The sequence below is a fragment of the Pseudopipra pipra genome, chromosome 6, assembly GCF_036250125.1.
Source record: "Pseudopipra pipra isolate bDixPip1 chromosome 6, bDixPip1.hap1, whole genome shotgun sequence".
NCBI lineage: Eukaryota > Metazoa > Chordata > Aves > Passeriformes > Pipridae > Pseudopipra > Pseudopipra pipra.
Genome location: NC_087554.1, coordinates 7847214 through 7873399, shown reverse-complemented (window position 1 = coordinate 7873399; position 26186 = coordinate 7847214). Strand labels below are relative to the sequence as shown.

Below are 26186 nucleotides of genomic sequence, written 5' to 3'. Positions count from 1 at the left end.
CGCCAGCGTCCTGCTCTGGCACTGCCGCGATGCCTGAGCCCCCAAATCCGGCTGTGCCAGCTCCCCACGGCTCCCACAGCCACACGGGGGTCTTTGACCCCAAATAAGGCTGAGGGGGCAGCTGGAGCCCCCAGCCCCCTGCAGCACCTGCCACCAGAATGGGCCCATTCTGCCAGTGGGAGCCTCGTGCCACCGGCGCCGGATCCCGCTCAAAGGCCGGATTGTTCCGAGTGGAGCGGGAACACGGCCAGGCCCGGCACCAGCACTGCGTGGCATCATGGGGGGACGTGTGGCACCAGTGGGGTGGTGGGGTCCCCGCTGCCCTTGCCAGCACAGGGACACATGCTGTGCCAGCAGCCAGAGCGGGACACAGCCGGGATGGTGGCGGCTCCTTCGCCGGGATGAGATATGGGCACGGGTGGGTGCTGGGGGCTGGATGATGGGTGCTGCTGGGGGCACATGGGGCTGTAACCTCCCCCACTAAGCCACACCCAGATCCTGTCCTGTCCCCCATGGGCCTGCCCCGAATCCCATGGACCCTTCCCACACCCCCTTCCCAAACTCCCCTTCCCAAATCCCTCTCTTCTTCCCATCTCCCCAGAGCCCCCTCTCACCCTAACTCCTTCCCTTCCCCTCTTCTCAAATCCCCTCCGCAAACCCCCTCCCTGGCCCGCTCTTCCCCGTATTCCGCCTCCGCAGATATCCCCTCGCCCATATCCCCTCCCCAGACCCTCTCCCCCACCTTCCTTCCTTCCCCAAACCCCCCCATCCTCCCCTCCCCGGACTCTCTCCCTCCCCTCTCTCTTGCCCTCGGTCCTCCCGGCCGCCAGGGGGCGCCCCGCTCCCTCCTGCCCCCCGTCCTCCCGCCCGCCAGGGGGCGCGCTCCTCCTTCCCCCGCAGTTCCCGTCGTGCCCCGCGCGGCCGAGGCGGGAACGCGGCGGCTCAAGATGGCGGCGGCGCTGGCGGCGCGGAGCTGCCTGGAGCTGAGCGCGGCCGGGCGGGCCCCGCCGCGGCCCCCGCAGGAGCTGCTCTTCGTGCCTCCCGGCACCGCCCCCCTCCCCGCCGGCCGCTACCCCGACAGCGCCGGCGGCTTCTGCTACCAGGAGAGCGCGCAGCTCGCGGCCGCCACCAGGAACCGATGGGTGCGGTGGTGAGTGCGCGCACCCGCCCACCCCGCGCCGCGTCGCTCCCCTCAGACCCTCCTCATCCTCACCTCCCCCCTCCTCACCTCCTCAGACCCTCCTCATCCTCACCTCCCCCCTCCTCACCTCCTCAGACCCTCCTCATGCTCACTTTTCCCCTTCTCACCCTCTTCAGGCCCTTCTCCCCCTGAGGCCCTCCTCATCCTTGTCTCTCAATTCCCACTCCTTTAGACCCTCCTCATTCTCACCTCTCCCTTCCCACCCTCTCAGACTCTCCTTATGCTTACCTCTCCCTTCTCCCCCCCTTCAGACCCTCCTCATCCTCACTTTTCCCGTTCTCACCCCCTTCAGGCCCTTCTCCCCCTGAGACCCTTCTCATCCTTATCTCCCTTCCCACTCCTTCAGACCCTCCTCATCCTCACCTCTCCCTTCTCACCCCCCTCAGACCCTCCTCACCCTCACCTCTCCCCTCTTCATTCGGCTTAGACCCTCCTCACCTACTCAGACCTTCTTCATCCTCACCTCTCCCTTCTCAACCCCTCAGACCCTCTTCATCCTCATCTCCCCCCTCCCACCCTCTCAGACCCTCTTCATCCTCACCTCTCCCTTGCCCCCCTCAGACCCTCCTCATCCTCACTCTTCCCCTTCTCACCCCTTTCAGCCCCTTCTCCTCCTCAGACCCTCCTCACCCTCACCTCTCCCCTCTTCATCCCGCTTAGACCCTCCTTACCCTACTCAGACCCTCCTCATCCTCACCTCTCCCTCCTCACCCTACTCAGACCCTCCTCATCCTCATCTCCCCCTTTCAACCCCCTCAGACCCTCCTCATCCTCACTTTTCCCCTTCTCAGCCCCTTCAGGTTCTTCTCCCACTGAGACCTTCCTCATCCTCGTCTCTCCCTTCCCACTGTCTCAGACCCTCCTCATCCTCACCTCTCCCTTCTCACCCTCCTCAGACCCTCCTCATCCTCACCTCTTCTTTCCCACCCCCCTCAGACCTTCCTCATCCTCGCTTTTCCCCTTCTCACCCCCTTCAGGCCCTTCTCCTCCTGAGACCCTCCTCATCCTCGTCTCTCCCCTTTCCACTCCTTCAGACCCTCCTCATCCTCACCTTCCCCTTCCCACCCTCTCAGACCCTCTTCATCCTCAACTCTCCCTTCTCACCCCCCTCAGACCCTCCACATCCTCATCTCTCCCTTCCCACCCCCTTCAGATCCTCCTCATCCTCATCTCCTTCCCACCCCCCTCAGACCCTCCTCATCGTCACTTTTCCCCTTCTCAGCCCCTTGATGCCCTTCTCCCCCCAAGACCATGCTCATCCTTATCTCTCCCTTCCCACCCTCTCAGACCCTCCTCATCCTCACTGTTCCCCTTCTTACCCTCTTCAGACCCTTCTCCCCCTGAGACTCTCCTCATCCTCGTCTATCCCATTCTCACTCCTTCAGAACCTCCTCATTCTCATCTCTCCCTTCTCACCCCCTCAGACCCTCCTCACCCTCACTGTTCCCCTTCTTACCCTCTTCAGGTCCTTCTCCCCTGAGACCCTCCTCATCCTCGTCTCTTCCCTTCCTGCTCCTTCAGACCCTCCTCATCCTCACTGTTCCCCTTCTCACTCCCTTCAGACCTTTCTCCCCCTGAGACCCTCCTCATCCTTGTCTCTCCCATTCCCACTCCTTCAGACCCTCCTCATCCTCACCTCCCCCTCCCCAGCCCTCTCAGCCCCTCCCGCCGTCTCCCTCGCCCCCCGCTCAGCCCGTGTGTGCCGTGTCTCTCCCCGCAGGAGCACTTCGGGGGACACGGTGGAGCTGGTGGAGGAGTCCCTGGACGTGCCGCTGCTGCACAACGCGCTGCGGCTGCGGGTGCAGGGCTGCCCGTTCCTGCCGGGCGGGGTCCACCTGTGCGAGCTGCAGAGCCACCTGGCCGTGCTGCTGCTCACGGCGCAGACCGTGCACCGCCTGCTGCTGCCGCACCCCGCGCGGCTCTACCGCAGCGTGAGTGCTGGGAGCGCCGCTGGTGTGCCCAGGGACGGAGGGATGGCTGACCCACGGGGGAAAGGGGGATATTTTTTCGGGAATTCAGCCGTGCTTTGCTTTCGGGAACCGGCCAAGTGTCCAGCCCGTGTCACGTGGATTGCGGTGGCACCGGAGTTAGGCTGCTGCTGGGAATGAGCCCTGGCTTTTCCAGAGCCCTTGCCAGTTTTTTTCCCCAGCTGAGGAGGGTGTGTACGGGTGTTGGGGGGATTGGAGTCTGTGTGTTGTGTTATATAAATCCTGCATAGGATCCATCTTCCACATTTACCATGTTTCCATGGATGTGGGTTGGGACTGGATGATCCTTAAGGTCCCTTCCAAGCCAAGTCGTTCCAGGATTCCATGATTCTCCCCACTCGGTCTGACTTTGCTTCTTGCCAGGTCCCTCTTCTCTCTTGGAGGGATAGCTCTTGGAGAGCTTCTCTCCTGCTTTTAGAGCTCTGGAGAGCTTTCCCAAGGGATGACCCTGTGCTGTGGCAGAGCTGCTCCTCCTGGGATTTGTCACCAGCAGTTTGCTGTGAGCTGTCCCGAAAACTTTTTTTTACTGGAAGAATCCTTTTTATCAAGGACAGTTGCCATTCCATGGGTGTCTGGCGTTTCTTTTCTGTGCCTTGGGTATGTGTGCTTAGGAGCTGCTGTTTCATGGAATCTCTGAGGTTGGAAAAACCCTCTGGGATCAGGGAGTCCAACCGTTCCCCCAGCACTGCCAAGGCCACCCATATCCCCAAGTGCCCCATCCACATGGGATGGGAGCTCCAGCACTGGAGCCTTTTCCAATGCCTGATAACCCTTTCCACGAAGGAATTTTCCCTGATATCCACCCTAAACCTGCCATGCACAACTTGGGGCTGTTTGCTCTTGTTTCCCTCCAGGAGCTGATCACAGAGAGCCAAGTCCAGTCCGTGTTCACGGATATCAGCAAAATCCACATCAGAGACCCCTCCAATTACTATGTGATTCCCAGTGTGCCAGGGCTGGCTCCCAACTCCGTGGCCTCTGCAGCCTGGCTGAGCAGCGAGGGGGAGGCTCTCTTTGCCCTTCCCTCTGCCTCAGGAGGGATCTTTGTCCTTAAGCTGCCTCCTCCCGATGCTCCAGGTGAGCACTGGGACCTACACTCCCTCTCCCAGCTTGGAATTTCATTTAGTTTTGATTTTTGGCGTCCTTTTTGTTTCCAAAGGAAGCGTTTCCATCGTGGAATTGAAGCAGAGCTCGGTGGTGCAGCGTTTCCTCACTGGCTGGATGCCGACTGCCATCAGGTAAATGTCTGGAGATGGATAAACAGAGCTAATTTTGGCTTTTGGATCCCCTCACCTGGAATTTTTAGCTCGAGTCACACGGGCACCCATAAATACTCCGCCCAAAAAAGTTAACTGGGTCACGGGAGCTGTCAGAGTACGGAAGTTGGGAGCGGAATGCTGGATTAGTGGGGTCCTGCTGGTTCTGTGTGTCTGTGAATATGTTCTCTCTAGTAATTGGCCTCTGAGGATTTGCCCAGGATGTGGCCGGCAGCCAGCGCGGATTAGGGATTACGCTGCCCTTGTGCTGAGGTGTCAGGTTGTTCCTGATGGGCAGAGGTTACGTGGGGGATCACATGGATGCTCCGTGGTGGATTGGGATCTTTAGGGCTGGGATTGTTAGGGTGGCTTAGAGTGCACAGCCAAATCCTAGGGCCTTTTCCTTGGAAGTGGGAGGGGCGTTGCCTGGCGCCGATTGGGTGTTACTGGCGTGGTGGGATTCTCTGCTCCATGGATGCTGAAACATTACCTTCTTCTGGTCTCACCCCACTGGTTTATTTGGATTTAAATCCACAGTCGTGGAACCCCAGTGCCTCAGATCTGTGCACCTGCCTTGATTTTATAGTCATGGAATCCTGGAGTGGTTTGGGTGGGAAGGGACCTTAAAGACCATCCAGTGCCACCCCCTGCCATGGGCAGGGACACCTTCCACTAGCCCAGCTTGCTCCAAGCCCCATCCAGCCTGGCCTTGGACACTTCCAGGGGTGTGGAATTTTCTTTTAAGCTGTTGATGTAAAGTCTGGTTCTCCAGAGGCGACGGCGGCCTGTCGGATGTGCCCGTCAGCCTCTCCGTGCACTGCCTGGATCACGACGCCTTCCTCTTCGCCCTCTGCCAGGACCACAAACTCCGCATGTGGTCCTACAAGGTGAGCAGAGCCTGGATTTGGGGGAGCAAAGGGAGGCTGGAGGAGTGACAGATGAGTGCTTGGCATGGATTTATCTCCCATTACATTGTCTCTGTGGCTTCTCCACGCTGGGATTTGGGACAACGTGTGAGAGCAGTCACGGGGTGGGTTTGTAGCAGTGTTTGGGTGGTTTCCTCCCCACTCTCACCCTGGGATAAGGGCTATTTCCAGACCTACTGGAGCATTGGGGAAGGCACGCAGGAGCGCTCTGAAGCCCAAGGAGCCATCCCAAATGGATTTTCTCCCGCTTTCGGCGGTAATGAAAGTGTCTTTGTCAACAAGAAGTTAATAAAAGCCTCTTGCTCCAGATATTGAGTGCCGGAGCTAATGGAGCAGCACGGTGCTTTCACGGCTCAGCGGCACTGGAATGTGTCGTGGGAGGGAGGGGAAGCTTTGTCCTACGTGCCTGGGCTCCAGCAGCCCATGTGATGGGTGGGGGAGAGGGCACAGGTGAGGTGGGAAAAGCCAAGGAGTAGCTCAGGTATGCGTACGGAGGCTTAATTTGCATCCTTCGCGGAAAAGTCTGGACAGATTTTGGCCGGAAGGGGAAGGAGGAAGAGGGGAGAAGGGCAGTTTCTGAGCCCTGAGTGTTAACCATCTTGCTGCCCTGGCACGTTTTCCCCTGTTGGCAGGATCAGATGTGCCTGATGGTGGCGGATCTGCTGGAGTTCATGCCGGTGAGCAGGGACCTGCGGCTGGCGGCCGGCACCGGGCACCGCCTGCGCCTCGCCTTCTCCCAGTCCCTGGGCCTCTACCTCGGGGTCTACATGCACGCTCCCCGGCGAGGGCAGGTACGGACACACAGCCCTTCCCTGCTCCTTGGGGCACGGGAAAACACGTCCCTCCCCTGGGGTTTAGGCCTGGAAGGCAGGAAGTAGGGAAAAGTTCTGCGCGCGTGCCCCTCCGGAGGAATTGGCGCTTTTAAATAAACCTTTTTTCCCCCCCTTCAAAACGCCGGGATACGCCTGCCCGAGCCTTGGGAGTGGAATTCCCTGTGTGTGACTAAGCTGAGGGCTCGTTCGCTTGTTCACCTCCTGCTCCAAAGGCACGGATGTGCCGTGGGAAAAGGAGAGGTCCGAAAGGAGCTGAAAACATGGAAATACTGCTGGTGTGTTTACACCGGGCTCCTGGGAGCGATGGATGCATCTGTGACTGCTGGAGAACTTCTTCTGGAGAAGGATAAATTTAGCAGGAGGGGGGGTGGCAGCACAGACCAGGCTCATCTGTTGGACAGCTTATCCCATTCTCCAGGGGATTCCCACATGGAGCAGGAGCACATAGCATGATTCCTGCTGTCCCGCTAATACTCTGCTCTGGGAAGGACACACAGAGCTGGGTCTGCAGCTGAGGATTTGGGGCTTTCCCACCTTGCACTCTTTCTTTTCCCACATTTTATGGTCACCAGTGGTTCCAGGAGTGGTGGTCTTACAGTTTTTCCAGTTAAGTCTTTGGAAAAGGCTGTAAATCCTTTGGATCCTTGGGAAACAGGGTGAAGCCAGGATGCCAGTATATGGTACAGAGGGTCCAGTGATGTGCTCAGCTCACCCCCCCTTGCCCTCAGGGCTCTGTCCCCTGTAGCACCAGGCAGGGAAAGGGACAGGAGTGATGAAATTCCCTGGGATGTGCTGATTTAGTCCTTCAGGAAATGATTTATGAGGTGTGTTTGTAGTTTTGTGTCTTCCAGCTGGTGAGCACCGAGAGCAACCGCTACAGCCTTGACCACATCTCCTCCCTGTTCTCCTCACAGGTCAGAGCTGGGGCCTCCTCAGGAGGGAGAGGCCTGGACATTGGGATTTAAATCACAGAATCATGGTTGGGTTGGAAGGGACTTTAAAGATCATCCAGTTCCAAGCCCCTGCCATGGGCAGAGACACCTTCCACTAGTCCAGGTTGCTCCAAGCCCTGTCCAACCTGGCCCGGAACACTTCCAGGGATGGGGCAGCCACAGCTTCTCTGGGCAACCTGTGCCAGGGCCTCCCCACCCTCACAGGGAAGAATTTCTCCCTGGTATCCCATCTAAATTCCCCCTTTTCCAGTTTGGAGCTACTCCCCGTTATCCCGTCAGTACAGGCCCTCTTCCTCTTCTAAGTTCCCTTCAGGCACTGGAAGGGGCAAATAGGTCACCCCAAAGCCACCTCTTTCCAGACTGAACAATTCCCAAAGCCTGTTAAATGACGCAAGGGAACGTTTTGCTGTTGTTAAGTACCCACCTCTCTCCACTGCTGCCCTTAAAGTTCAGGATAAGAAAGGAAATTTGCTCTTTCCCTCTTTCCTAGGAGACTCTGGTTGACTTTGCCTTAACTTCAGCCGAGATCTGGGCGCTGTGGCACAACGAGGAGAACCAAACTGTTGTGAAATACATCAACTTTGAGCAGTGAGTTTTGGGGGCTGAGTTGCTGGGATGACTGCAGGAGCAGCTCCTTAAAACCCTGATGGAGCTCCTCAACTTAAAGATTTATAATCAAGCAACAGGAATGTGAAAAATGTGAAAATCCAGGCAGCAGGATTGCTGGAAGTGGAGTTTGAGCATGGCAGAGGGAGGGCTGTGCTTCCCCAGCAGCTCCTTCAAAACAACCAGCTGGTACCTTCCAGGAAAAACCATGTTTTGAGGAGATGGTGATGGGAAAGGATCATCCCTGAATATAACACTGAGAGGGCAGGGTTTGTGCAGAACCAGGGAGTTAAACAGTGGGTGGAAAATGCTGTGAGCGTGCAAATTTACAGAGAAGAAGCTACTGGTCAGTCTGAGAGTTGCTTGGGAGCTCATGGGATGGGGAGAACGTTGATTTAAATGAAGGATTCTGGGCTGTTCCCTCAGTTTGGGGCTGGGAATGCCACCATTAACCTCTCCTACCAAAACCTGTCCCTTGTCACTCATCAAAACTCCGGTTTCCAGACCCAGGGGGCTGATTTTGCTGGTGAAAGGCACCGGTTTGGTTCAGGTGGATGCAAAGCTGATCCTGGGTTTGTGTCCTTCCAGGAATGTCGCGGGCCAGTGGAACCAGGTGTTTGTGCAGCCGCTGCCTGAGGAGGAGGTGACAGTCCGACACAACCAGGACCCCAGGGTGAGCCAGCTGTAAAACAGCACCAGAAAGCAGCGAGGTCAGTCAGGAGAGAAAAGAGGAATAAACAAGGTCTGGAGTGGGCAGGAGGCAGTTTTTAATCCCAGGCTGGGGCTGGGCCTGGATAGAAACAGATCCAGGGGATGAGGTTGAGAAAATGGGAGGAAAGACCAGAAGCAGCATCTTAAATGCTCTTCTGATCCTTGAGTTTTCTTAAATCATCATGTTTTTGCAGGAAACCTACCTGGAGTATCTCTTCATGCCAGGCCAGTTCTCTAATGCAGCTATCCAGAAGGCTTTGCAGGTTAGTGAGGGGGAATTTGGAATGCCCTCTCTTCCCCTTCTTCTTCCTGACTGTTAAGATGTGAGGCAACAGGATTCCTTGGAGCTCGTGGCAGGCACCAGTTCTCACTGGGAGCCCCTGAAGGAAGTTAGCGGCTGCTGGGCCGTGCTGCAGCCGGTGAGAGCTGGCAGCTGGAGGTGGAATGTGGTTTCCAGCAGACTTTTTTTTTTCCCCTTGGATAGCACAGCAGGTTGCCGAGCTTGTTTTTCATTCCTGCTGCAGTAGCCAGGTGAACGGAGACTCAGCCCCCTGTGGTGCTGTTCGTCAGGGTGTGTCATGGAGTTATGGAATTATTAAGGTTGGAAAAGCCCTCTGAGATCACGGAGTCCAACTGTTCCTCCAGCGCTGACAAGGCCACCACTAACCCACGTCCCCAAGTGCCACATCCACATGGCTTTTAATCCCTCCAGGGATGGGGACTCCACACTTCCATGTATCCGTGTATCCCAAATTTAGCATCCAGACATGTTTTATAACACTCGGATCCCACAAAGCGCTGGCTGATGCTCTCCTGCTGCTTTACCTCACTCAGTGCTGCTTGAACCCTCAGGAAGACTTTTATTTTGCTTTGAAATCCAAGTTTCTTGTGCTGCTTTGCAGATCTTTTCTCAAGGAACTGAGAGGCACCTGGATCTGACGTGGGATGAGTTAAGGAAAGAGGTCACTTTAGCCGTGGAAAGTGAGGTGAGATGGATTTTCCTCACGGGGTATTTTGTTGAATGCGGTGTCGTGGTCGTTCAGTGGAGGTAAATTAAGTGCAGAATGACCCCAGGCCTTGGTTTATCCTGTATTTCTCCAAAAGGAATCATGTGACTTTTTAAAAAGTACAAATCTTCGTCCTTCCTGCCAGGGTTTTCCATTCCCTCTTGGTTTTTTGGAATCTCTCTGGGTGCACTTTGGTCACCCAGCTGTTGCTCGTTATTTTGGAAGAGAACCCAAAACAGAGGCATTATCTTCCCAAGAATCCAAATAATAATTATTAACCTACTTGAAAGATCCCCATGTCCTTTTGAGTCTGAATTTTATCCCGTTCCTCCTTATTTTACTGCACCATTCCTGATCCTCTCGTTTTGCTCCCGCTAGTTCCAGGGCAGCGTGACGGAATACGAGTGCTCCCCCGAGGAGTTTTGGCAGCTGCAGGTGGAATTCTGGTCCAAATTCTATGCCTGCTGCCTTCAGTACCAGGAAGCTCTTTCCCGGCCCCTGGCCTTGCATCTGAACCCTTACACCAGCATGGTGTGCCTGCTGAAGAAGGTGAGCCTGGGTGGTGGTAGGAGGTAGGATGTCCTGGAGGAGTTCCTCCAGAGGATTTGGGAAGCTCAAGGACTTTCTCCTCACCTTCCAGGGCTCCATGTCCTTCCTTGTGCCCTGCTCCTTGGTGGATCATCTCTATCTCCTCTCCAACGAGCACCTCCTGACCGAGGACGATGCTGCCATCTTTGAAGGTGAGGAGACAGGGAGTTTTTTCCCTTGTGTTGGGGATGTGGGAGCTTGCATAGAGGTTTCTTGAAGGGCTCCAGGTCCACAGTTGCATGGAGATAGTTTTATTTTGGCTTTATAGGGAGGTCTGTTTTGTGAAACTTGCCATCGTGCTCACACCGGGAATTAGAAAATGGTGTCAAGGCTGCAAATAGAATCATGAAATCATGGAATGGGTTGGGCTGGGACAAATTCTTCCCTGTGAGGGTGGGGAGGCCCTGGCACAGGTTGCCCAGAGAAGCTGTGGCTGCCCCATCCCTGGAAGTGTTCCAGGCCACGTGGGACAGGGCTTGGAGCAACCTGGACTAGTGGAAGGTGTCCCTCCTCATGGCAGGGGCTTGGAACTGGATGATCTTTAAGGTCCCTTCCAACCCAAACCATTCCAGGATTTATGAAATATTTTCACATCAGCTGTGGAGAGGGCCCGTACCTTTCCTTGTCTCCGGAGAGTAAGTGCCAGAGCATGGAAAACCTGTCATTAATATTGTCACCTCAGTGCCCTCTGTGCTTTGCTGGCCCTGGAATGCTGGTTCTGTAGGAAAAAGGCAGTGGAAAATGTTACTTAAGCTCCACTTTCATGCTCGAGTGATCTTTATATATTTTTATAAAGCAGGATCATCATCCGTTCTGTTGAGCTTTTTATGGAGCTGAGGAAAGGAAAGCTGGAGGCCTGGGCTGGATTTGGGAGCCCCAGCAGTTCCTACCCTGGCTCTGACAAACAGTCACAATCTCAAAACCTGGGATTTAATTTAAAAACTCATCCATAAAGGATTGCAAAGCCAAGCCGAGCCATTTTTTCTGGGATACTTTTTTTGCGCTAATTATTTCCTTTCAACCTGTGGCTCGGAAAAAAAAAAAAAATCCCTTGGAGGGAATTTAGTTGTTTTATTGTGGCATCAGTTTTTATTTTCCAAATAATAAAGCCCCAATCTTTCCCTTGTCAACTCCTGAGCTCTAATTCAGCCTCGTCGTTTGTGGGGAAGGGTTTGGTGTGGGGAACTGGGGCCAGTCTGCTGTTACTGGTGATAGGAGCTGAACTAACCGGTTTTTGCATGGTTTTCCCACCTTCCCTTGGAAATCTCTTGGAAAATACACAGTTAGATTCTTTCATTGCAGATTTGGAGATGTCTCGTGATGTTGTCTGTCTTGTCCAGTGCCTTCGCCTGATCGGAGAATCAATTTCCATGGAAATGGCATTCATCATGGAAATGGCTTGCTCCCGCCTCCAGCCTCCAGAAAAGGCTGCAGAGCAGATCCTGGAGGACTTGATAGCTAATGACACGTAAGGAGATGTCTTTTCCAGAAGCTTCTCAGGATGGCTGAGCTGGGATTGCCCGGAACTGCCCTTGCTTGACATCCAAGGGCGTTTGAGAAGTGTGGGCTCCTCTCCCTGTGCTGCAGGAGACTTTTCCAGGGATGGAGAGTGTGGTTTGGTGTCGTTTGCAGGGTCTCCCAGCCAGAACCCCTCCAGGAAATAAATTTTGGTGATTCTCAAGTGATCTAGAGAACAGGAGAGGGGCAAATTGCTGTTAGGTGTGGAAAGAAGTGCCTGGAGACAGTAGGGAGAGGTCAGAGATTTGGTCAAGCCGTGTGGTTCCTGTGCTAACCTGAAATCATTCCCTCGTGGAATGCCAACTATCTGGCTGTTATTTCCTGGTAGCCTGAGGGAGTGGAATAAATAGACTGGTCCCTGCAGGCGCTGTAATAAAACTCCAAGCCAGCCGAGGATTCCCGGTAGGAATGCCCAGGCTGATCAGGTACTGATCCTCCCTGGAAGGGAGCCTAAGGGAGTCCTCTTCAGTTGGAATCTCAGGTTGCCGATCGTGATGATAATGGTTTTGATTTTTTTTTTTTTTTTTTCAGGGAAAACGTGATGGAGGACATTCACAGCAAACTGCAGGAGATCAGGAACCCCATCCACGCCATCGGATTGCTCATCCGAGAGATGGACTACGAGACGGACGCCGACATGGAAAGAGGTGAAAGCCCTTCCCCAGCTCCTGGGAAACGCCGGGAAGGGCCCTTTACCCTGGGGGTTGTTCTTGCCTCTCCGGTTCCTGCCCTGACCCGGGTGGTTTTCCCTGGCAGCTCCGCACCTGGCGCTGCGGATGAACCTGTCCCAGCTGTTCGGCAGCGGCACCGCGGCCCACGTGGTGTGCGGGGGGGTGGCCAAGATCTCCAGCATCCGCTTCCTCATCTGCCGGGACCTGCTCATCCTCCAGCAGCTCCTGCTGCGCCTCGGAGACCCTGTGAGTACGGCCCTCGGAGCTGCTGCCACGCTCCCCAGACTTGGGAATTTGGGGTTCTGCTGGTGCCAGGCTGAGATCTGGCTGTTCCCACAAGGCTGTTGGAATAGCCCGAGGCTTGGGCGAGTCCTCATCTCTCCTCCAGCTGCTTTTGTCTCCCTAAGTAAAGCAGCCTAATTCCCTTTGTTTCGTGCTCAGCATCCAGGAAGCAAAGCTTTGTTTGTGGGAGGAGGGCATGGATTCCAGCCTTCTGTCTGAATCAGCACACATACAGCTCTCCCAGATATCCCCATCCCTCTCCCACCACCGCTGGCAGCTCCATTCTCTGGCAGCACACCCCAAGGTCGCAGTTTCAGGCCCTTGGAAGCTGCTCCAGCCGGAACAAACAGCCCCCTCAATGGCAGCTGTGTTGGAGTGGTGGGCTGGACTGGTCTGGGTCTGTCCTGTCAGGCCCGAGGCCACGTGAAGGACAGTGCTGCTGGTTTGGACGGGCACAGGGATTTGGAACAAGTCCCCAGACAAGGACAGCCTTGTTTAAACAATATTATTTACTTAGAAACATTACTGCAGGAGTTTCCTGATTGAAAATAAATCCTTTTTTTCTGGGTAAGGTTGTCCTAGTAGCACTTAGGGTGCATTGGAAAGTGCCCTCTGGAGCTGGCCTCTCCCACAGCATGAGGCGTGACCTGCTGCTTTCCCACCTTGACACACCTGTGTCCTTCAGAAGCTTGGATTGTTATTTCTCCTGTGACTCCTACTCTTGGTGGTTATGGAGACCCTGAGGTGCAGCAAAGCACCCTCAGGGATAGGAGTCCTGGAATGCTTTGTGTTGGAATGGACCTTAAAGACCATCTGGTTCCAACCCCCTGAATTGGGCAGGGGCATTTTCCGTTTGAAAAGGTTGCTCCAAGCCCCATCCATCCTGGCCTTGAACTTTTCCAGGGATGGGGCAAGAGTCCTGCTGGTCTCCTAGGTGGGCTGAGTTCCCTGCTGAGCTCTTGACCACCCTGGTGTTCGCAGGAGGGACGGGGCTGGGCCTGACACAGAACCTCACCAGTTGCTCCGAGTGTGAAGCCAGGCTCTGTGCTTTCCCTGCAGATGGTTTTGGGAGGGGGACAGCTCTTCCAGTCCCAGCAGGACCTGCTGCACCGCACCTCTCCCCTGCTGCTCTCCTACTTCCTGATCCGCTGGGCCAGCCAGTGCCTGGCCTCCGACGTCCCTGTGGACACGCTGTGAGTCTCTACCTGCTCTGCCTTTGATTCCTCCTAAATCCACCTGAAATGCCCTTCCTGGTATGGAAAGCTGGTGGTTGCTGTGGGAGTATTGCTCCAGGAGCGCTGGGGAGGGTTTTTGTTGTTTTTTTTTTTTCTCCCTTCCACGTTCTGAGCTGACTCTTTGCCTTGTGCTAAATCTGCCCTGCAAGGCCTCGCTGTTCTGTGCTCGTGGGAGTTGAACAATGAGCACAATTAAAGCGGGAGGCGTTTTGTTGTCTCTTCACTGATGGCTCCTTTCTTCCCCAGGGAATCTAATCTGCAGCATCTCTCCGTGTTGGAGTTAGCAGACACCACGGCTCTGACACCACACAAGCTGGGTGAGGTGTCCACGGATCATCAAGTCTCCCTTTCTGTTATTTAGACCTGTCTCTGCCACCTGAGGGAAGTGCTTTATGCAGGGAGCTAATGGAATGTGTGGTTGAATGACCCTGATTTAAGTGGGGATGTTTATCAGGCTGTCCAAAAAAAAAAAAGAAAACAAACAACCAACAACAAAGGCCCTTGGAGCCTTGGACTCGGGTTTTGCTCTCTGCCTGAGGACGGTGGGAACGCCTCACTCAGCGAAAATTATTCATTCTAACCCCAGCAGCTTCAGGCAAACTCACCTCTCATGCACTGTACAGTGACTGTAGTGGTCAGACCAGGTCTGTCACGGAATCCTGGAATGGTTTGGGTTGGAAGGACCTTAAAGCTCATCCAGTTCCACCCCCTGCCATGGGTAGGGACACCTTCCACTAACCCAGGTTGCTCAGAGCCTCATCCAACCTGTCCCGCTCTCCAACCTTTATCTCAGAGCAACTGGGAGCAGCAGCTCAGGGTGGCGTGAAAATGTAGAAATACTCGCCCAAAACATGCTTGAAAATGTGGAAATACCTCCCCAAAACATTGCAGCTGATATTTGTTCCTTATCTTTAAAGTTTTGCTGCAAAGATGTAAATTTTGGGTTGGTTTTTTCAGGGGAGAATATAAGGCAGTCTAATTAGGGGGATGTGGGCCTTGAAGTGGTTCCAGAGGGAGGAGGCGAGCAGGGATGGGGAGGAAACACACAGGTAAGAGCCTGCTGTGACTAGTCAGTGCTTGGAGGCTGAGATACTTCAGAGGGAGCTGGGAAAATCTGGGACAAACAGGCAGCACTGCCGCGTGTGAGCCGGGGAAGAGCTTCCTCCACTTTCTGACATCTGTGATCCTCAGAGTCCGAGCTCTCCCTGACGGAGAGTCTGGCTGCAGGAGGCAGCTGGAAATGTCAGGGAAGTTGAAAACATCCTTTGTGTGTGCCAGTGTTGTGGGTTATTTCTTGGCTGGCTCGTGAGGAAAGTCCTGTTTGGCCACTGTTCTTTGGGAAAAATATGCGGAACGTAGGGAAGGAGGTGGCAGCTCTGGGAGAGGCGTTGGGAACAGTCAGTAAGGGGGGATTTCTGGGGTGCTGGAATGAGGAGGGAGGGATTTGAGCAGCCAGCTCAGCACTCACTCAGCCCTGTCGTGCTGGAAAGCTGCAGCTGGGCTGGGAATAACAACTGGAGAGGGAGCACAGCCCCTTTTCTGTGTGTTTTAATTGAGCTGTGGTTAATAAACACTGCGGAACGGGGCTCTTTGATCTCCTGCTGCTCCCTCTGACTTAACCAGACGGCGGGAGAAATCCAAAACCAACAAGCACCAGAGTGCTTTTGGTTTGCCCTGACTTAATCTGTGCCGTTAGGGCTGGTGAGCACAGCACGGGGTGGAAGGCCTGGGATCTCTGCTGCAGGCCCTCTCCTCACTGTTCCTTTCATTTGTGCTTTCAGTATCCGGCCCTCAAACCATCGTGGAGCTCTTCTTTCAGGAAGTGGCCAGAAAACACATCATATCCCGACTCTTCCTGCAACCAAACACCTCTTTGGCTGAGACAAGTTTGAACTGGCCCCACCTCATCACCTCAATAGTGGCGGATTTTCTGCCTCTCCTGTATCCTTGGCTGTGAATCCGCTGCCACCGAGCCTCCTCCCGTCCCAAAATCGGTTTTCCACCCCCAGATTTCCAAGACAAGCCTCCTGAAGGAGTGAGGTTGCTGGCATTAATGGGATTTGCGGGTATTTTAAGATTTCACAGAATTCATCCCGTTTTAGGTGCTCGATAAAGGATTTGAGTTTTTTGACTTTAAGTCCCTGAGCTCTCACAACTTGACTTGGCGGGGCGGAGTGTTGGGAGATTTGGAAGGGTAACGGGATTCGGGGAGTTGGGGATTAGATGTACTAATGATTTTGTTCTAATATGGATAAATCTTATTACGGAACAACGACTTGTGTAAAGAGCAGCTTAATCTTCTCTCCTTTCCCCCCACAAACGGAGCTTGAGAGGTATGTTGGCTTCCAGACTACTTCTCCATGCTCTCCAGGTTGGATTCTCCTGTATTCCTTAACCTCTGCTCAGATGGCCCAGCAACTCCAGCTTCCTCTTCCCGGAGTGCCTGATGGGGAGCTGTCAGTACACCCAGCTGCAGGTGAGTCTTTCACGCTGTCCCTCTCACAGGTGCCGGGAAACTCTCCAAAACGTCATCTTTCCAGGAGCTGGAGTTCTGCTTTCCCCTAGTCATGGAATCCTGGAATGGTTTGGGTTGGAAGGGACCTTAAAGATCATCCACTTCCACCCCCTGCCATGGGCAGGGACACCTTCCACTAGCCCAGGTTGCTCCAAGCCCCGTCCAACGTGGCCTTGGACGCTTCCAGGGATGGGGCAGCCACAGCTTCTCTGGGCAACCTGTGCCAGGGCCTCACCACCCTCACAGGGAACAATTTCTTCCCATTATTCAATCTAAATATCCCCTCATTTAGTTTAAAACCTTCGCCTCTGGTCACTGCTCTGTAAGCTCAGACAGTGCCACAGAGTGTTTGTTGGGGAATGATTTAAGGTCATGGAATCCCAGAATGGTTTGGGTTGGAAGGGACCTTAAAGCTCATCTCATTCCACTCCCCTGCTGTGGGGGAATCATCTTCTGCATTTCCTCTTTCATCTATTTTCAAGTGCATCCAGATACTCAGGATTATTCTATTCCCTTTTCATGGAGGAGTTCAGTCTCCCGGGGCTCATCCGACCACATGACGCTCCGGCAACACCTTTGCAGAGCCTGTTTAAATATCCCAGCAGTTCAGGAGCTGCTGGTGTGCTCACAGCCTTTCCTGTGCCACCTTTGCCCATGGGACCAGGGTTCAGAAGGATTTCTTCAACCCAGCAAGGGCTCATCTGTTAAATGAGCCCTAATGTCTTAGTAAATATCAGTGCAATAAACACCCACCATCATTCCACCCCTGGCTGCTCCCGACATTTCACTAGCAGGAACAGCGAACTCCTGATTTCCAGGTGTCTCAGACTGCTGTATTTCAGACCACTGGTTCTCCACCTCTCTCCCTGTGCTCTTGGCAGCTGGAGCTGCTTCTGCTCTAGTTCTGACCGGCATAATTCCTTGTCTGCAGCTCCACGTGATGGGCTTCATCCCTGTCTGGGCATTCCTGGAGGCACCAGGGCCAGGCAGGCTGTTCATAAAGGCCTGTTTTTCAGCAGAACCTTTTATCCTCTCAGCTCCTCACACCTGGGGGCTTACTTGCTTCCTTTTGTGTTGCTGCCAAGAAGAATGAGAGACGAATTTCAATTCTTCCTAGCTTTTGAGCCAGGAAATGCCAAGATTGGAGCAGAATCCTTCTCCCTCCTGGCACATGCACACGCTTTGAATCTCCCCGTGTTGCTTTCGCCTCGCTGGTGTCTCCTCCAGGCTTTTATCTCAGCAGGAGCCGGCTCCTCCTCCTCCTTCTGTTCCACTCCCTGATCCCAGTCGGTCACGGAAACTTGGATTAAGTGCCTTGACCCCGGGGAGATAACAGCAGCTTTGCTGGGAGCACGGTGACCCAAATCGTGGGGATGCAGGAAGCTCCCTGCAAGGAGCTGGCGGGCACGGGGAAGGTCTGGTGACCAAGCAGTGGCCTGGGACGCAGGCCAAACTGTGTGTGACAAGCTGTTAGGCAAGCCTGGAGCAGGATTTATCCCTTGTAGCTGCTAATCCGGGCTCTGGATGCGTTGCCACGTGGCTTTGAGTGGACCTGTGGCCAGGGAAGGTGAGGGGAGAGGTGCTGGGGGTTTGTGCACCTGCAGAGGTGACGTGACTTCCAAATCCTGGTTTCTCCTGCCGAGTCCCCCAGCCCTGCCAGCAGGACATGGCTGCTGCTCCAAGGATGATGAGGCTGCTCTGCTGGCACAGGGCCAGGCTGGGTCCCATTGGTGCCATCGTGTCCTTGATGTGCCGTTGATGTTCCATCCCACCCCTGTCCCACACGCTGGAATCCACGTGCTCCCTTGGCTGCTGGTCCCCTCTTGCACCTCTTCTAACACCTGCCCGTTGTTCCTCTGCCTTTGCCCTCCCTTCTGTGCTCTGTCCACATTTCCTCTGCAATTCCCTGCAATGGAATGTAGAAGGAATCCTGTCTGATTTTCAGGGATGTTGGAAGTTGTTTGTCAGGTGCTCCGTACAGACACTGGGGCTGTTCAAATCAGGTTGTTTCCTGGGAGCATGGTAGGGATGTCCCTCCATCACAGGGCTGGAGCAGCTCTGCTCTGGGGACACACTGGGACAGCTGGGAATGTTCAGCCTGGAGAAGAGAAGGCTTCAGGGAGACCTTAGAGCCCCTTGCAGTGCCTAAAGGGGCTTCAAGAGAGCTGGAGAGGGGCTTTGGACAAGGGCCTGGAGAGACAGGACAAGGGGAGATACAGATAGGATATTGGGAAGGAATTCCTGTCTGTGAGGGGGGTGAGGCCCTGGCACAGGTTGCCCAGAGAAGCTGTGGCTGCCCCATCCGTGGAAGTGTCCAAGGCCAGGTTGGATGGGGCTTGGAGCAACCTGGGCTAGTGGAAGGTGTCCCTGCCCATGGCAGGGGGGTGGTACTGGATGGTCCCTTCCAACCCAAACCATTCCAGGATTCTATGATCAGTGCAACCAAGGGACTTTCGGGGCTGGGAAAACCAGCCCTTGAGCTGGAAAAGCAGGATTTGTCTGAGCACAGCAGCTAACGGGGCCACCAAAAAACAGCTGGTACTGGGTGCCTGCAGATCATGAGCGAGCACTGACCTGAATCCAAACTCCCATTCCTTCCCTCCCATAGGAATACATCCGCCTGCTGCAGCCGTGGTGCCATGTGAACATGGGCTCCTGCTGCTTCATGATGGGCAGGTGCTACCTGGTCATGGGCGAGGGGCACAAGGTAGGACCCTCCCACATCTCCTTCTCGTGCTCTGAGGTCTGGGACCTTTTCCCTTGTAAGGGAGGAGGTGCACAGAGAACATCCATTCCATGCTCTGCCTCCTTTGGGAGAGGATGGGATTGGAGCAGAGTGATGGAATCTGCTTTTGGGGAAGATCTCATGAGCTTGGGAGAAGCCACACTGTCCCCTCACCTGTACAGCAGCTGGATCAGTCACCTGAGGGGGACAGGGAGCTGATTCCAGGTCTGCTTCCAGGCTTTGGATTGCTTCTGCCAAGCTGCCTCAGAGGTGGGAAGAGAGGAGTTCCTGGACAGGCTGATCCAGCCCGAGGAGGGCGAGGTGGTCTCCACGCCACGCCTGCAGTACTACAACAAGGTACAGTCCTGAGCAGGGGAACCAGCACCAAGTCCCTCCACAAGGGACAGAGAATTCCTGCTCAATCCCTGGCTGGGGAGGGAAGTGACTTGAACCTCAGAAAACTTAATTTTGGGGAGGTGAAACCTCTGTTTACTTGCTTTGGGGGTGATGACAAGGTGAGAATGTGAAATCTAGGTGCTTTCCACCTATTAGTTTCCTAACAGCCAAGGACTTTGGTATCCAGCAGAAAAGGGCAGGATGAGATCCCAGCTGCTGGAAGCAGAAGCCAAACATGTCCAGACTCGATGCAAGATGCTGCCTAAGGGGAAGGTTATTAAGCTTTGAGGCAGATTAAAATTAGTATGTTTAAATTGAGATAAGGATCTTTCTTCTTGCATAATGCCACGGGTCAGGCGGGCTGCGAGCTTGGAGCTGGGCTCCTGCTGAGGGAATCCCTGGATTTAGGATCTAGAAAACTAATCATTAATGCTAAAATGCTTCAAAAATCCCCCAAGTGCAGAGGTGAATCCTCCAGGCAAGCCATAACCTGGACCTGTTGGGCTGGGGTTTCATCCAGATCCCTGTAATTTACCCAGATCTTCCCTTTTCTCAGTCTAATTCCCTGAAACATTGGCAAAATCTTTTGAGGCAGGAGCAGCTCCTAAAAAAAACAATCCAAAAAACCCTTTACTCAAGTATTTTCTCCTCCAGGTCCTTCGCTTGTTGGACATGGTGGGTTTGCCAGAACTGGTGATCCAGTTGGCCACTCTGGCCATCATGGAATCAGCAGATGACTGGAGGAGCCAGGTACACAGTCACTCTTTTCCGGCGAGGTGTTAACTTTGGGAACCTCTTCCACTGGAATTTCCTGCTGGTCTTATAACTGGTTTGTGCTGTTTTCAGGCTACTTTGAGGACCTGCATCTTCAAGCATCACTTGGATTTGGGACACAACAGCGAAGCATATGTAGCCTTAACACAAAACCCAGATCCAGGCAGGTAGGTGACAATTCATGCCTTTATTTGAGGCACATGGACCCATTTTTCCATGAAACTGAGAGGAAAATGACACTTTAGGATAGGACATGGCTGCTGTGTTTAAAGAGTTAATGTGTATAGGTGGGTTTAAAAAGGCAGAGTTAATTTTTGGATGTTCATTTTAAGGACACCTGGGATGGGGACTGTCTCAAAGGAAGAAAATGGGAGGAAAAAAAGTCTCGGAAGAGGCCAAAGGATTGCTTGCAACATTGTGCATTTAAAAGTTTTGGGAGCCAAGTCAATTTACTTTAAAAAAGAAAAGATTTAGAGTTGAGTTTTCAGCTTGGGAAGTTAACTGGGTAGAGGAGGCTTCATCCTAGCAGATAAAAGTGCTGGAATAAAGGAGGAGAAATAGGAATGCTTTTTAGTTGATTGAGGGAGGGAATCTGCCCTCCTGAGAAAACCTTTTCAGAGGATCTCTGTTTCCAGCACTGGAGAAATCTAAAGGGATAACCTGGTCCTAAGCCAGGAAGAATCCCACGGAGCTCATCCCAAAGCAGGAGCTTGTCACAAAGGGGTTGTTTGTGGCTTAAATCCTGCATCCTGGAGCTGGTTGTGTTCCTGCTCCTGGGTTTATTCCTGCTCCTCCAAAGGGCTGTGCTTCCCTCTGCAGGCAGCTGGACTGCCTGCGCCAGCTAGTGGTGGTTCTCTGCGAGCGATCCCAGCTCCAGGACCTCGTGGAATTCCCTTACGTGAACCTGCACAACGAGGTAATCCTGTGCCGGGGTCGTGGGGCTGGGGGCACTGCCTTTAAAGGAGAGGGATTATGGAGCCAGGGGTGCCTGTCTGTGCTGCAGGTTGTCGGGATCATCGAATCCCACGCTCGGGCAGTGGATCTGATGACTCACAACTACTACGAGCTGCTCTACGCCTTCCACGTCTACCGGCACAACTACCGGAAAGGTAAAGCCTGGGATGGCACGTTGTCCCTGCCCACCCACCCGGGACGCCCCTGGCCCTGCCAGGTGTGTGGCCTCGCCAGGCTCTTGGCTGACATGTTTTTCCCTGTTTCCAGCTGGAACGGTGATGTTTGAGTACGGCATGCGCCTGGGCAGGGAGGTGCGGACGCTCCGAGGGCTCCAGAAACAGGGGAATTGTTTCCTGGCTGCTATTAACTGCCTGCGGCTGATCCGCCCGGAATACGCCTGGATAGTGCAGCCAGCCTCTGGAGCTGTGGTAGGAATGCTGGGCTTCCTGCAGAGGAGCTTCCAAAATCCTTTCCAGTGCCAGCAGAGGCATTGGGCTTCTTAGTCCTCTGCTCTTGGCCAACTGTCTGGCCCTGCTCATCACCCCTATCTATGACCCTTGTGTCATTCCCCTTTCTGGAGCAGGGTGGAAGCAGGATAACTTATGGAAATGGGCTGGTGGATATATATGGGAATATATCACCTTTTGTTAAAGGGTAGTGTGAACAGCTTGGACTACCAGTTCAAAGGAGAGTTAGTGTGATAGGGATTGAGTTTCAAATCCCAGTCAGGATTCAGGGAGATGGTGGCTTCAGCCTGGTCACCCGATCCTGATGCTCCTGAGAGCCCCAGAGATAAAGTAACCTGAGTTCCCAAGGGGCTGCACAGCTTCCCTGATCCAAATCAAGGCTCCTGTTGGGATTTATCCTGTCAAAGTGATTAATCCTTTGGAAACCAGGTGGCTAATAAACCCTTCTTCTGCTTTTTCCTGCAAGTACGAGCGCCCAGGAGCGTCCCCAAAGAGGAGCCACGACGGGGAGTGCATGGCTGTTCCCAGTAAGTGCCCAGTCCTGGTCCTTCCTGTGCCTCTGGAGCTTCCACAGCCTCTCTGCTGCTCCCATGTGGGCTGGGAGATGGCTCAGGGCAGCTCTCACCTCCACTGGATCAATAATGGGGGGGGATTTTAAGGTTACTGACTCTCCCAGTGTCCCATTTGCAACACACTGCCACTGTTCCCCAAGGAATACAGCTGTTTCCCCAAGGAATACAGCTATTCCCCAAAGAGCTCCTGTGCACGCTCTCAGCAGTTCGATGCCTTGACAGTGCTTTTTTTTTCTCCAGTGGAAATAATTTGTAATCAGAAAAAAAAAACAAAACCCACCCACCTTTTTGAGGCATTTTCTGGTTGTTCAAGACTGTTTGTGCCCTTGGAAATCCTGTCAGGAATAAGCTCTGCCTGTGTGTGCCACGGCCCAGGATGTGGGATCAGGTTATCCTCAGCCTTCCGGTGGGAAAATTTAAGGTCAGGTATTTTTAAACCAGCTCTTTCTGAAGAGTTTTTTTTGGTTGTTTTTTTTTTGGTGGCGTGTGCCTGGCAAGCAAAGCAGCAGCTGTTCCTAAATATTAGATAACATCTGGAGGAGGAGGAACAGGAGGATAGTGTCAAGGAGAGAGAGCACAGTCAAGGGACTAGGGAAAGGACAGCAAATCCTGATCATTCCTGTGGTGCTTTTTGGGGCACAACTCTAAGGGTGGGAGGGGGGTGTGGAGATGGTTTTATGAGGGTATGGAGGCTCCAGGGAGAACTTAGAGCCCCTTCCAATGCCTAAAAGGGCTCCAAGAGGGCTGGAGCCCTTTGGAAAAGGGCCTGGAGAGACAGGACAAGGGGGAATGGCTTCCCACTGCCAGAGGGCAGGGTTAGATGGGATATTGGGAAGAAATTGTTCCCTGTGAGAATGGTGAGGCCCTAGCACAGGTTGCCCAGAGAAGCTGTGGCTGCCCCATCCCTGGAAGTGTTCAGGGCCAAGTTGGACAGGGCTTGGAGCAACCTGGGCTAGTGGGAGGTGTCCCTGCCCATGGAACTGGATGATCTTTAAGCTCTCTTCCAACCCAAACGATTCCACGATTCCATGACATTCTGCACAGTGCCCAGAGAGCCCTTTTTGGAATGCTGAGAGCCCCGTATCCGTCTGTTCCAGCCACTCGCCAGATTGAGATCCTGGAGCTGGAGGATTTGGAGAAGGAATGTTTGCTGGCCCGGATCCGTCTGACCCTGGTGGAACACGACGTGTCAGCAGCTGCTGTGGCAGGTGAGAGGGATTCAGCCTCTTTGTCCTGCCCCGGGGACAAACCCAGGACCTGGCTGGGACCACCCAATTCCCACCCCTCCCATGAAATCCATCCACCTTTGTCAGAGAGGCACATCAGGAGAACCAGTTTTATGCTTTCTGCCATTTTTTGGCTTTTCCAAGCTCTAGTGGTCTGCAGGGAGTGTGGGATGAGCTGCTGAGTTGGGACAAAAGGCAGTTTTTTTATCTTGATGGAAATCATGGAAACATAGAATGATTAAGGTTGGAAAAGACCTCCAAGATCATTTGAGTCCAACCTTTTTAATTGAAGAGTAAATGATTTTCCTGGGCAGTCCTGCTTCATGGAACAGTGTTAGCTCATCAAAGCTGTTCCTTTTTGGGCAGCACGAAGGTACAACTCTCCCACCCTGGGCCTTTTAGTGTCTCTGATACAAGTTACACAGTCTGTAACTTTTTTTCCCCTTTAAATGTCAGGAGGAGGTGACTTCCCAGCAAGGGATTGCAGGGAAAGGAGGGAACAGCTGCTTTGAGGGCAGAGTGGAGACGCAGGGAGCCGAATGCCGCAGTTTCTGTGCTGGCAGAGCTGAGCTGATGCCTTGTTTGCTTGGATACAGAGCTGTGACGAGGCTGTCCCCTCCCTAGCCTTGATGGTCTTGATCTTTTCCAAATAATTCCATGGTTCTAAACAGCAGCATTATTTGCCTGCAGGCCATATATTGCTGCCTGTGTCCCTCTGCAGTCCCTCTCCAGGTGATGATGGATCAGGGCCAGCTCTGTGACTCACTGCTGCTCTGTGCAGTCCCTCCAGGGGATGGCTCCTGGGCTCATGGGATGCTCTGGAGGCCAGGAAAGCCTCCAGCCATGGATTGAGAAGTACTGCTGCGGGGTGTTTGAGGCTGTTAGCGCGGTGCTGCTGCAACTCTCGATGAGTAACACGGGGTGTGGCCCCAGTAAAGCACTGGGGTGTTACTGGGAGAGGCTTTACCTGGTCCTCCTTCCCTTCAGGCAACTCCACGCCCGAGGAAACGGTGTCTCTCCTGGTCCGGGCCGGACTCTTCGACTCTGCCATCACCCTGTGCCAAACCTTCAAGCTGCCCTTGACGCCCATCTTTGAGGGCCTCACCTTCAAGTGCGTGTCCAGGTGTTCTCCCACCTCGGGGGATGTGGGGCCGGAGGGACGCAGTGGTTTCGGGGTGGAACTTGCCCTAAGAACATTCTTTTCCTGCCAATCCAGCTGATTCACGGCTGTTCCTTGGGAATAGTCCTGCGAGGGGTGGCTTTGATGGCAGTGGGAAAGGGCTGGGCTCTGGAGGGACCCACATTTCTGTGGTTTTTGGTTTTCATGCAGGTGCATCAAGCTCCAGCTGGGAGGGGAAGAGGCACAGGCCAAGGCCTGGGACTGGCTGGCAGCAAACCAGCTCTCAGCCCTGGTCACCACCAAGGAGTCCAGGTAGGTCTGTGTCCACAGTTTGAGAGGAGGAGGAGGGTCTGGAGACAGGAACCTTCTGGGAATCCAGAGCATTGGGGGTCCTTAAAAACCCCTCAAAGCAGAACCATGTGACTGGGATATGGGGAGAGCTGTGTTTCCATGCTGTCCCCACGTCACCTGGAGCACACCGTGGCCTCCCAGACAGTGGCAGGAGCTGCTGGCACATGTTCCAAGGGGAATTGTTTCCTTGCAGTGCCACGGATGAAGCCTGGAGGCTGCTGTCATCCTACTTGGAGCGTTACCCATCCCAGAACAGCCTGTACCATCGCTGCGTCATCAACAAGCTCCTGGCACACGGGATCCCTCTGCCCAACTGGCTCATTAACAGCTACAAGGTGAGAACAGGGAGCCAGCTGTCCCAAAATCCCACTTGTCCTAGAGCTGCTGGATCACTCTTGCTCCGACAGACACCTGCCAGCTCCACCCCACCTCCCTGCTCCCAGCTCCAGGCCCTGGAGCTGAGTGCCCTGTTCCTGGGACCGAGGCTCGGAGCAGCTTCCGAGCAACCTGGTCCCAGCTCCTGGTCACACTCCCTGGCTGAGTTTCCCTTTTTTTTTTGGTAGGAAGTGGACGCTGCCGAGCTGCTGCGCCTCTACCTGAACTACGACCTGCTGGAGGAGGCCGTGGATTTGGTCCTGGAGTACGTGGATGCTGTGCTGGGCAAAGGGCACCAGTATTTCGGGATCGAGGTGAGCTCACCCGCAGGCGGGATGTGGCGGGGGACGTTCCTTGGGGACACGACATGAGGGCTCCTGTCCCTTCCAGGTGCCCCTGTCCCCAACGTCCCCCACGATGTGGCTTCCCTACACTGCCATTGACCAGCTGCTGCAGGCGCTGCGGGAGAGCTCCGCCAACGAGAACAGCGTCGTGGTAAGTGCAGAGTCCCCAAACTCCTGAGAGAGGAGGACTAGGATGGGGTTGGGATTCCTCACGACTCCTGCCTCTCCCAGCTCTACGAGAAGCTGAACGACAGGATAGAGGACTACCAGCAGAAGGTCAGCACGGCCACCGTGGAGCGCCTGTACTGCCACCCCTAGTCCAGGTGGCGTCCCCCGGGAGCGTCACCGTCCCAGCCCGCGGTGCTGGATGTACTCGTTGTTTTTCCAGAAGGATCGGGTTTGGGGAGGTGGGTTGTCCCTTCAGCGTGTCCCCTCACTTGTCCCCCCGGGGGGCAATGATTGATGAGCAGGGCTGGGGGGTCACTGACACGACACCCACTCGCTCTCTGCCTGCTCCGGACGTGGAACTTTTGGGAACTTCTTTTATTTATTGGTATGTTTTTGGATGAACTTTAATAAAATGGAAGCGTTA

General features: G+C 54.2%; 1 protein-coding gene across 1 annotated transcript; it reads left to right on the top strand.

Moving 5' to 3' along the window:
- Positions 1-921: 921 nt before the first annotated feature.
- NUP160 (nucleoporin 160) lies at positions 922-26186 on the top strand. Its single transcript, XM_064659951.1, has 35 exons — positions 922-1150; positions 2922-3132; positions 4044-4266; positions 4349-4427; positions 5218-5332; positions 6004-6162; positions 7041-7118; positions 7648-7745; positions 8352-8436; positions 8669-8737; positions 9377-9460; positions 9860-10030; positions 10122-10221; positions 11372-11537; positions 12119-12234; positions 12344-12504; positions 13600-13733; positions 14022-14092; positions 15557-15716; positions 16182-16251; positions 18899-18997; positions 19253-19372; positions 20066-20161; positions 20258-20352; positions 21005-21101; positions 21189-21294; positions 21407-21567; positions 22073-22133; positions 23276-23386; positions 24392-24515; positions 24735-24836; positions 25069-25210; positions 25439-25564; positions 25641-25745; positions 25826-26186. Exons 1-35 carry the CDS (start codon positions 948-950, stop codon positions 25910-25912), a joined length of 4185 nt encoding a protein of 1394 aa, XP_064516021.1. The 5' UTR covers positions 922-947; the 3' UTR covers positions 25913-26186.